The sequence below is a fragment of the Equus asinus genome, chromosome 14, assembly GCF_041296235.1.
Source record: "Equus asinus isolate D_3611 breed Donkey chromosome 14, EquAss-T2T_v2, whole genome shotgun sequence".
NCBI classification, from domain to species: Eukaryota; Metazoa; Chordata; class Mammalia; order Perissodactyla; family Equidae; genus Equus; species Equus asinus.
The window spans coordinates 24,155,974-24,168,950 of NC_091803.1; the positions used below are offsets into that span (position 1 = coordinate 24,155,974).

General features: G+C 33.9%; 1 protein-coding gene across 1 annotated transcript in view; it reads right to left on the minus strand.

The window, feature by feature from the left end:
* The window catches only part of SEPTIN14 (septin 14), a 67,271-nt gene extending 56,431 nt beyond the window's left edge, over positions 1-10,840 (minus strand). Inside the window, exons 1-2 of the mRNA XM_044747594.2 lie at positions 10,726-10,840; positions 10,154-10,349 (exon numbers count right to left, since the gene is read on the minus strand). Of these exons, the coding sequence (XP_044603529.2) occupies positions 10,154-10,349; positions 10,726-10,816 (287 nt within the window). The 5' untranslated portion in view covers positions 10,817-10,840. The remainder of the gene's footprint in view (positions 1-10,153; positions 10,350-10,725) is intronic.
* Between the last annotated feature and the right edge of the window lie 2,137 nt (positions 10,841-12,977).

Genomic DNA, 12,977 nt, shown 5'->3' on the forward strand with positions numbered 1-12,977 from the left:
TCAATCAGAAATACTAGAGATGAAAGACACAATGGAAGAGATAAAACAAAATATGGATTCCCTGAATGTTCGTGTGGACACCATAGAGGACTGAATCAGCATAATCAAAGATAGACATGTTGAAATGCTCCAGACAGAGGAGAGAGAACTGAGACTAAAAAGAAATGAAGAAAGTCTCTGAGAAATATGCCACTCAATGAGGAAATGTGGCATAAGAATTATAGGTATCCAAGAAGGTGAAGAGAAGGAGAATGGAGCAGAAAGCGTGCTCAAAGAAATAATAGCAGAGAAGTTCCCAAATCTAGGGAATGAGAGAGAAATCTGTGTGGAGGAAGCTTTCAGATCTCCTAGATTAGTCAATGTAAAAAGACCTACTGCAAGGCATATAGTAGTAAAACTGGCAAAAATGAATGACAAAGAAAGAATAGTCAGGGCAGCAAGGCAGAAGAAAATAACCTACAAGGAACCCCTATCAGACATTCAGTAGATTCCTCTGGAGAAACCTTACAAGCAAAGAGAGAATGGAATGACATATTCAAAACTTTAAAAGATAAAAATCGGGGCTGGCCCTGTGGCCGAGTGGTTAAGTTCGCGTGCTCCATTGTGGCAGCCCAGGGTTTCACTGGTTCGGATCCTGGGCATGGACATGGCACCACTCATCAGGCCACACTGAGGCAGTGTCCCATGTGTCACAACTAGAAGGACCCACAACTAAAATATGCAGCTAGGTACTGGGGGGGTTTGGGGAGAAAAATCAGAAAGATGAAAAAAAAGATTAAAATCTTCAGCCAAGAATACTCTATCGAGCAAAACTATCATTCAGATATGAGGGAGAAATTAAATCTTTCCCAGACAAACAAAGACTAAGGGACTTCGTAGCCACAAGACTCTCCCTACGAGAAATCCTCGAGAAGACCCTCATACCTGAAAAAAGAAAGAAAGGGAGAAAGAGTTCACAAAACACAGAGAAAGGAGACAGATAGAATCAGAATAGGATAGCAAATATTCAAATATAGCATTAGGATAAAGGGAAGGAAAACGCCAAAAACAAAGACAATCTTGTCACTTTAACCACAAAATCACAACACAAGTTGGAATAAGATATGAAAATAATAACTTAGGAGGGGAGGAGGAAAGGGACTGAATCAGTTTAGATGAAAGAAATAAGAGGCCATCAGAAAATGGACTATGTTATGCATGAGATTCTGAATACACACTTCAGGACAGCCACTAAACTAAAAAGCAGAGCAGAGACACAAATAATAAACAAGGAAAAAACTAAGAAATACAGCACAAGAAACTGCAGAAATCAAAGGGTAGACCAAAACACACAGGACGAGAAACAAAGGAAATGCAAGAAAACTGGAAAGCGAATGACAGAATGACAGCATTAAGCCCTCATACATCAATAATCACCCTCAATGTAAACGGATTGAACTCTCCAATAAAAAGACACAGAGTGGCAAGATGGATTAAAGAAGAAGATCCGACAATTTGTTGCCACCAGGAAACATCTCAGCTCCAATGACAAATACAGGCTCCAAGTGAAGGGGTGGAAGATGATACTGCAAGATAATGGCAAACAAAAGAAAGCAGGTGTTGCAATACTTGTATCAGACAAAGTAAATTTCGAGATAAGGCAGGTAAAGAGAGACAGAGAGGGACAATATATAGTGATCAAAGGGACACTACATCAAGAAGAAATAATGCTTATAAATATCTATGCACCAAACACAGGAGCACCAAAGTTCATAAAGCAACTATTAACAAACCTAAAAGAAGGTATCAAAAATGGCACAATAATAGTAGGGGACCTCAACACCCCACTCACATCATTGGACACATCATCCAGACAGAAAATCAACAATGAACCAGTGGAATTAAATGAAAAGCTAAAACAGTTGGATTTAATAGACATATATAGAACACTTCATCCAAAAACAGCAGAATACACATTCTTCTCAAGTGCTCATGGAACATTCTCAAGGATAGACCATATGTTGGGAAACAAGGCAAGCCTCTATAAATTAAAAAAAAATTGAAATAATAACAAGCATCTTCTCTGATCATAATGCTATAAATGTAGAATGTAATTACAAGAAAAAAGCTAAGAAAGTGACAAAGACGTGGAGACTAAACAATATGCTATTGAACAAGCAATGGATCATTGAAGAAATTAAAGAAGAAATAAAAAAATATCTGGAGACAAATGAAAATGATAACGTGCCATACCAACTCATGTGGGATACAGCCAAAGCTGTATTAAGAGGGAAATTCATCGCAATACAGGCACAGCTTAACAAACAAGAAAAATCCCAAATAAACAATCTCAAATTACACCTAACTGAATTAGAAAAAGAAGAATAAACAAAGCCCAAAGTCAGCAGAAGGAGAGAAGTAATAAAAATCAGAGCAGAAATAAATGCTATTGAAACAAAAAAGGCAGTAGAAAGGCTCAATGAAACAACGAGCTCATTCTTTGAGAAGATAAACAAAATTGACAACCCCCTAGCCAGACTTACAAAGAAAAAAGAGAGAAAGCTCAAATAAACAAAATCAGAAATGAAAGAGGAGAAATAACAACAGACTCCACAGAAATACAATTGATTATAAGAATACTATGAAAAACTATATGCCAACAAAATACATAACCTAGAGGAAATGGATAAATTCTTAGACTCTTACAACCTCCCAAAGCTAAGTCAAGAAGAAGCAGACAATCTGAACAGACCAATCAAAAGGAAAGAGATTGAAACAGCAATCAAAAGCATCCCAAAGAATAAAACCTCAGGACCAGATGGCTTTCCTGGGGAATTCTACCAAACTTTAGAGAGGATTTAATATCTATACTTTTCAAGCTATTCCAAAAAGTTAGGGAGGATGGAACACTTCCTAACACATTCTATGAAGCCAACATCACTCTGATACCAAAGCCTGACAAGGACAGCACAAAGAAGGAGAACTACAGGCCCATATCACTAATGAACACAGATGCAAAAATTCTCAACAAAATATTGGGAACCCGAATCGAGCAATACATCAAAAGGATAATACATCATGATCAACTGGGATTCATACCAGGGACACAGGGATGGTTCAACATCCACAAATCAATCGATGTGATACACCACATAAACAAATTGAGGAATAAAAACCACATCATCATCTCAATAGATGCAGAGAAAGCATTTGACAAGATCCAACAGCCACTTATGATAAAAACTCTTAACAAAATGGGGATAGAAGGAAATTACCTCAACATAATAAAAGCCACCACTCTTATTCAACATAGTACTGGAGGCTTTGGCCAGAGCAATCAGGCAAGAGAAAGGAATAAAAGGAATCCAAATAGGGAGTGAGGAAGTGAAGCTCTCACTGTTTGCAGAGGACATGACCTTATATAGAGAAAACCCCAAAGAATCCATTGGAAAACTATTAGAAATAATTAACAACTACAGCAAAGTTGCAGGGTATAAAATCAGCTTACATAAATCAGTAGCATTTCTATACTCTAATAATGAACTAACAGAAAAAGAACTCAAGAACACAATACCATTCACAATCGCAACAAAAAGAATAAAATACCTTGGGATGGATTTAACTAAGGAAGTGAAAGACCTATACAATGAAAGCTACAAGACTTTCCTGAAAGAAATTGATAATGACATAAAAAGAGATAGAAAGACATTCCATGCACATGAATTGGAAGAATAAACATAGTTAGAATGTCCACACTACATAAAGCAATCTACAGATTCAACACAACCCCAATCAGAATCCCAATGACATTCTTTACAGAAATTGAACAAAGAATGCTAAAATTCATATGGGGCAACAAAAGACCCCGAATTGCTAAAGTAATCCTGAGAAAAAAGAACAAAGCTGAAGGCATCAAAATCCCTGACTTCAAAGCATACTACAAAGCTACAGTAATCAAAACAGCATGGTACTGGTACAAAAACGGGTTCACAGATCAATGGAACAGAACTGAAAGCCCAGAAATAAAACCACACATCTATGGACAGCTAATCTTTGACAAAGGATCTTAGAACATACAATGGAGATAAGAAAGTCTCTTCAACAAATGGTGCCGGGGAAACTGGAAAGCCACATGTAAAAGAATGAAAATTGACCATTCTTTTTCGCCATTCACAAAAATAAACTCAAAATGGATCAAAGACCTGAAGGTAAGACCTGAAACCATAAGGCTTCTAGAAGAAAATGTAGGCAGTACACTCTTTGACATCAGTATTAAAAGGATCTTTTCAGACACCATGTCTTCTCAGACAAGGGAAACAATAGAAAGAATAAACAAATGGGACTGCATCAGACTAAAGAGCTTCTTCAAGTCAAGGGAGAACAAGATTGAAACAAAAAAAGCCACCAATTGGGAAAAATATTTGCAAGTCATATATCTGACAAAGGGTTAACCTCCATAATATATAAAGAACTCACACAACTCAAGAACAAAAACTCAAACAACCCAATCAACAAATGGGCTGGAGACATGAACAGACATTTATCCAAAGAAGATATACAGATGGCCAATAGGCACATGAAAGGATGTTCATCATCACTGATCATCAGGGAAATGCAAATCAAAACTACACTAAGATATCACCTTACACCCATTATAATGGCAAAAGTAACCAAAACAAAAAGTAACAAATGTTGGAGAGGTTGTGGAGGAAAAGGAGCCCTCATACACTGCTGGTGGGAATGAAATTGGTGCAGCCACTATGGAAAACAGTATGGAGATTTCTCAAAAAATTAAAAATAGAAATACCATATGACCCAGCCATCCCACTACTGGGTATCTACCCAAAGAACTTGAAATCAGCAATTCCAAAAGTCCCATGCACCCCTATGTTCATTGCAGCATTATTTACAATAGCTAAGATTGGGAAGCAACCTAAGTGCCCATCAACTGATGATTGGATAAAGAAGATTTGGTATATATATACAATTGAATGCTACTCAGGCATAAAAAGGGATAAAATTGTCCCATTCACAACAACATGGATGAACCTTGCAGGTATTATGTTAAGTGAAATAAGCCAGATAGAGAAAGACAATCTCTGTATGACTCCACTCATACGTGGAAGCTAAACATGTAGACAAAGAAACAGATTAGTGGCTACCAGGGGAAAGGTGGGGTGGGGGTGGGCCCAAAAGGTGAAGCGGTGCACCTACAACATGACTGACAAACAATAATGTACAACTGAAATTTTGCAAGGTTAACTATCATAATCTCAGTAAGAAAATTTTTTTAAATAGTGAAGAAAGCTTTGGGGGATTATGGGACTCTATCAAGCTAAACAATATATTTATCAAGAGAATCCTAGAAGAAGAGAGTGGGAAATGGGCAGTAAGCTTATTTAAAGAAATAATGGCTGAAAATTTCCCATATCTGAGGAGGGAAGTGGACTAGCACATTCATAAAACTTGAAGGACCTCAAAATAAGATGAAGCCTAAGAAGTGTACACCAAGATATGGTATGTTCAAATTGTCCAAAATCAGCAGCGAAGAGTACATTTTGAAAGCCGTAACAGAAAAACAACTCATCACATATAAGGGAGCTCCAGTCCGACTATCAACTAACTTCTCAGCATAAAACTTGCAGGCCAGAAGGGAGTGGGATGATATATTCAAAGTTATGAAAGAAAAAATAATTATTTATATGTATTACATATTATAGAGTATATAATAATTACTAGTATATATTATATATAATTATTTTTAATAAAGTAATATATAATAATCAGTTAAACAGATTAAACTCTCCAATCAAAAGACATAAGGTGCCCAAATGGATAAAAAAACAAAATCCAACTACATGCTCTACAATAGACCCACTTTAGAATCCAGACACTCATAGGCTGGAAGTGAAAGGATGAAAAAAGCTATTCCTTGAAAATGGTAACAACAAGAATGTAGGGGTGACTCTACTTCTATCAGTTAAAATAGAAATTAAGTTAAAAGTTGTCAGAAGAGACAAAGAAGGCTATTTTATAAAGGTGAAAGGATCAACTCATCAGGAAGGTATAACAATTATAAATATATATGAAATCAACATTAGAGTACTTAAATATAAAAAGCAAACATTCACAGAACTAAAGAGAATAACACACAGTAACAGTAAGAGACTTCAATATCCCACTTTCAACAATTGATAGAATATCCAGACAGAAAATCAATAAGGAAAGAGCAAAACTGAGCAACACAACAGAACAAATGCACCTAATAGATATATACAGAACATTGGACCCAACAGCAGCAGAATACACGTTCTTCTCAAGAGCACACATAACATTCTCCAGGATGGATCATATGTGAGCCCACAAACAAGTCTTAACAAATTTAAGAAGACTGAAATTATACCAAGTATCATTTCTGACTGCAATAAAATGAAACTAGAAGTCAATAACAAAAGGAAAAATAGAAAATTCACAAATGTGGAGAGAGTTAAAAACAGGCTTACGAACAAACATTGGGTCAAAGAAACAATCAAAACAAATTACAAAATATCTTGACACAAGCAAAAAATAACAACATACCAAAACTTCTTGGAAGAGCAAAAGCAGTAGAGGGAATTTTACAGTGATAAACGCCTACATTTAAAAACAAGAAATATCTCAATTTAATATCCTAACTTTAAACCTCAAGGAACTAGAAAAAGAAGAGTAAACTAAACCGAAAGTTAGAGAAGGAAAGAAATAAAGATTAGAGCAAATATAAATGAAATAGTAGTAGAAAATAGCAGTAAAACTAAATTCTTTTCTGAAAAGATAAATAAAATTGGCAAACCTTTAGCTAGATGAAGAAAAAGATTACTCAAATAAATAAAATTATAAATGAAGGAGGAAAAATTAAAACTGATGCCACAAAAAATAAAAAGAACCACACAAGACTGATATAAACATTTATATGCCAACAAACTAGATAATCTACAAGAAAGAAAGAAATTCCTACAAACATACAATCTACCAAGACTGACTCACAAAAAAATAGAAAATCAGAGTACACTAATAATAAATAAGGTGATTGAATCAGCAATCAAAAATTTCCCAAGAAAGAAAAACCCAGGACCAGATGTCTTCAGTATTGAATTCTAACAAACATTTGGAAAGGAATTAACGCCAATACCTCTTAAACTCTTCCAAAAAATTTAAGAAACAGGAACTTTTGCAAAATCATTTTAAACAGTTAGAATTGCCCTGAAAACAGAGTGAGACAAAGATACCACACACAAACAAAAAATAAAACTACAGGCCAGTATCCCTGACGAACACACATGCAAATATCTTCAGCAAAATACTAGCAAATTGAATTCAACAGAACATCAAAAGGATCATACCCCATGATCAGTAGGATTTATCCCCGGAATGCAAGGATAATTCAACATAAGCAAATCAATTAATGTGGTACACAACATTAACAGACTAAAGAATAAAATCACAAGACCGTCTCCATAGTTGCAGGAAAAGTGTTTCACAAAATTCAACACCCCTTCATGACAAACAAACAAACAAACAAACAAACAAACTCTCAAAATTAGGTACAGAAGGAATTTATATCAACACAATAAAGGTCATACATGAAAAGCCCACAGCTAATATCTAAATTGTTGAATTTGTGGGCATTGAATTGTTTGTAGTACTCTTCTTCTTTTAATATTTGTAAGAGCAGTAATGATATCTCCTCTTTTATTCTTGATATTGGTGGTGTTTACTTCTCATTTCTTTTGCTTGCTCAGTCTGGCTAGAAGTTTTCAATTTTATTGATTTTTTTTGAAGAACAGGCTTTGGGTTTTATTGATTTTCTGACCTTTTTCTATTTTCATCAATTTCTGCTCTACTATAATCTTTCTTATATTTTCCTTTATTTAGGGTTAATTTGTTCCTATTTGTCTAGTTTTTTTTAAATGAAAACTTGCATTACTGACAGATTTTTTTTCTAACATGAGGATATCATGCTATAAGTTTCCCTCTCAACAACACTTTTTCAGCATCCTATAGTTTTTTTAAAATTGAGATAAGAATACTTAACATGAGGTCTATTCTCATAGCAAACTTTTAAGTGTGCAATAAAGTACTGTTAAATATAGTTACTATGTTGTATAGAAGATCTCTAGAATTTATTCATCTTGCATAATGGAAACTTTATACCCATTGAACAGAAACTCCTGATTTCTCCTTCCCTGCAACCAACCGGCAACTGACATTTTACTCTCTGCTTCCATGAGATTGACTACGGGTTGTGATCGAAAAATGAAAATGCCTGAGACCCATGAGGAGCATGTCATAACTTAAATAGAAAGGTGCTTTACAAAGGATTTTTGTTTCAGAATCATCTATTAACCTGTCCATAAATGTTTTAGGCATTTTTATATTATAATTGATATATGTTAAATAAATTTACTCTGCATTATTTTAAAAGTATTTCAATTGCTACAAAAATTCAATAACTGCATAAGATAAGGTCTAAGAGGAAACTTACTAAACTCATAATAGTGATTATTTAGCAAAAAGAAATGAAGCAAAGTGCTTAAGGTTGGCCCAGTGGGTTTTCATTTCATCTGGATTATTTAAATTTTTTACAGAAATATATTCATTTATGACTTGGATAATTGATAGAAAACAAGCAATACAACAAGTAAAAAAATGAGAAAAATCAATTTTAAAACATTTAAGAAACAACCCTATTATATAAAAGAGGACTAGTGGGTTGAACGGTGATCTCCAAAGGGATATGTCTGCATTCTAACCCCTGGAACTAGTAAGTATAATCTTATTTGAAACAAAACTTTGTAGATATAATTATGTTAAGAAACTCAACGTGAGTTCATCCTGGATTGTTTGAGTACACCTTAAATCCAACCATAAATGTTCTTAAAGGAACATGGAGGGCAAAGGAGAAGGTAGAGGTGGAGGCACAGATTGGAGGGATATAGCCAGAGTGAATGCCAACAGCTAATAGAAGTTGGATAAAGTGAAGAAGCATTCTTCCCTACAGCCTCTAGAGGGAGTTTGGCCCTACCAACACCTTGATTTTGGACTTCTAGCCTCCAGAACTGTGAGAGAATAAGTTTCTGTTGTTTTATGCCACCCAGTTTATGGTAATTTGTTATGGCAGACTCATGAAATTAATATAGGATGCACTAACTCTTGTGGATCTTATTCCACCATACAATGAAATGCTTACAATACATTAAGTATATTGACCATAGGCTTAATCTTACATTTAAAAATATACTTTCAGAAGTACTGACTATTGATACTATGGTAATATTTACTTTTTAAATATTAAGAACTATTTAAAGCAATGTATCATATGTCTTTGACACAGCCCCTTTTCTACTGTCTATTCTTTTCATGAGTTTCACATAAATCATTTTCATATTTAAGTTAGAAGTTGAGTATTTATTTAAAAGACTTCTTTAACCAGTGGCGAGCTGGTAAATGTTTAAAATATGGCTCTTTGGAAGGAAAAAAACAAACTCATTTGTAAAACTTGCTGATTTCTGTGGTGTGAATACTCCCACCTTGGCTGATTTCAAGCTACCCAAATGATGTCATTGAATGTAGAATTGAGAAGAGATGAGTACAATCTGCTCTCACAAGCTTGTACAAACCAGCTTTAGCACACCTCTGCATCTAACTAACATAAATCACACAAAACAGTCAACACATGAAAAATATTTTCACTCTGAAGCTAACTTTACCTCACTAGAAGAGTAACACAGAATAATGAATATGCATCCATTTCAAAAAGGAGTAAGACTCTAAAGCTATTGCTAAGTCACAATTTATTTCCCTCTTATACAAGAAGTTTAAATCTGATACAGGAACTTAAAAAGTCCTCATAATATCATATAAGAAATAAGAAAATAAGCTAAAACTAATAGAAACCACATCAACAAATTTTTGCTATAATTGGTTAATACAAAAATCTTGTAAGAAAATGAGACAACTGCATACAAAAATATCAATTTCATAATAAGAAAACATTACTTAATTAGGAAAGAATTAAAATCTAGGATTAAAGATTTCAATTGTCTTAGAAGAATATTACAATTTAGTCCATGGAGAAAGAAAATAAATTCTTTGAAATAAAAAAAAACCTTTTAATTTAAAATAAGAAAACACTAACCTGGCTTCTTTGTTTATTTGATCACCATATCCCACTGTATTCACAACAGTTAATTTCAACTGAACGTTGTTTTCCTGAAGTTTATATGTCTGAATTTTGAGTCCAACATTTGAGTAAAAATGTGAGGATTTTTTGTCTTTCAAATTAGTATTAAACAATGTGTCAATCAGTGTTGATTTTCCAATTCCAGTTTCCCCTGTAACAAACATAGATACATCATTTAGGGACATAAGATGGCTGAGAAGTAACACTCTGAGCCCCAAGAGTGGTTTAAAGTGTCCCAAATACTTCAAAGATTGGGATGTCCTTGAAGGTATACATGCTACTCCTGACTCCGTCAGTCATTAACATAATATAGAAAGAAAATAGACACAAAGGCACATCAGATTTTGAAGAGTGCTGAAAAATTTAAAGAAAAAAGTGTAAGTAATATGACTAGGAAGACAAAACCCCATACTAATATAAATACATGGTCTTGAATTAACAGCACCAGTGTTATGCTGTTTAAGATAAGTTGAAGTGAGCATTTGGGAAAATTAAGGAATAATTGAGATGAGGCATTTGGCACTTACCCACACAGAGAATATTAAAAGAGAATCCTTGTTGAATAGATTTGTTCACCAATTGATGAGGCAAACATTCAAAACCAAAATGATCGAGCATAGTTAAGGAACGAATATTATCTTCTTTTTGCTTAAAGAAAAAACCAAATAAAAAGATTTTAATGAGAATAGGAAATAATGTCATTTGAAAATATAATTATAATATAAATCAAAGAAATTAGAACTATCATTTGATTACCATATCTCAGACAAGGTGCAAATAAATTTGTGATAAAATAAGCCTTTGTCTAGACACATAGATTTTGCTATCGTTTTTATAAATAGTGAATCTATCTCCTGTCACACTCAGAGACTGTCTCTAAATTTAAAAATAGGAAATTTTTTAAAACTACAAGAAACTCTATTGTATTTCTCTAAAATAATAAATTATTCTTCCACAGAAAAAAAGGGAAAAAATGACATTCTTTCATTCTGTTTCAATGTGTTAATATGTTTAGGAAACCCAATATATGTTAATATATGCAAGGAAACCAAAGTTAATTTGAAATTTTTTAGAAAGTAACTAAAAACTTTGACTTCTAATTTGTCATATAACCTCTGAGAACTTGTGCTATATCACATTGTTAAAGGAATCCACTGATAACAACACCTAGAAATCCATGAATATTATACATAAAGTGACAAATTAGTTATTTTTAAAAGGTAGAAAAAATAATTCAAAGAAGGCTTAACAATCTGTGTTAATCTCACCCCTGGAAATCTCTCCCAAACAACTAGAAAAATTTACAAAAACTTTATGCAGAAGTGTTGATTGCAGCTCTCTATTTAACATCCAAGTGTATGGCTCTCTGAGATAGGAGAATATCCAAATAAATTATAACATATTCATTCATACTCTGGGGCATTCTTAAGTCATTAAAGATGTTTGTGGAAAATGCTTTAATAAATTGAAAATAGTAAGTAAAAAAGTAAGAAACAAAATTGTATATATATTTCTAGCTTATGGTGATATTAGAGTTACTTATAGTATTTTATCTTTCCTCACATTAACAATTAGAAATAACGTTTGAAGACACTGGAAGGGAAAGGAAAGCAGGCAGATACAGGAAGAAATTAAATTCTGGAAATAAGAGTAGCATAATAGGTGAAACCACATTTATTCACATATTTTCTTGAAGCTACTCCCCAGTAAGTGAGGTCCTTGGGAAGTAGAGCACCAGGAGAGAATCATAATCTTGGGCTGGGAAGTCTAAGGTCAGAGATTTGGGCTGCCATAATGCCAGAATATTGAGAAAGAAATCCTGGAAGAACAAGTCACAGAGGGGAAAGATTCAAATCTGCAAACTTTAGAACACTTGGCTGAGCCTAACTCTGCATGTGCAGGCATGATTACAAAGAGCTCAGCGGCAATTGAGAGAACAGTCTGTGTTCCGAAAGTGCTAGGCTAGTATTTCAGCAGTGGTCCTGGGAAGTCCTAATGAGAACAAGTTTAGAGTTCAAATTTCTCCCAAGTTAGACAAGTTTCATAAACACTTCAGACTTTTTATTTAAACTCTTAAAAGACCTTTCTGAAGGATTAAGGGCTATGCTCTAAGTTAAAGGGTTATTCCCAGGTCAAAGAGAATAACTAAAATAAACCCACCTTTAGTAAGCATAGTACCATGATTCAACAGAATCCAAATGATTTTCTAGTAATCTAATTGCCTGCTAAAACAAAATTCAACACTCCTTAGAGAAATATAATAAAGGAATCCAGACTTTCTACAATATACTATCCACAATGCTCAACGCATAATCAAAATTACTAGGTATGAAAAAGCAGAAAAAAATGTGTCCCGTAACCAAGGAAGAGCATAATCAATAGAAAGAGCACACAATGAGGATACTGGAGTTGGCAGACAAATACTACAAAATAACAATTATGAATATATTTAAGAATCTATTGAGAATGATGTATATAATAAATGAAGTGATGGATAATTTCAGAATAGGTAAGAAAATTCTAAAAACAAATGAACTCATAGAATGGAAAACATACAATATCTGAAGTAAAATAATTCTTTGAATGAGGCAGTTCCACTTCCAGCATCAGAAATTAAGCATCTAGAGGACCCAAACTTCTCACTCAACAACAACAGGAAACTGCACAAAATAAATACACAATGACCTGAAAAATCTGAGAGATACAAAAATCTGGGCAGATACTGAAGGGGAGCCAACACCTGGAAGAAGAGATGGTGTGATGAGTTTTCATCTTGACA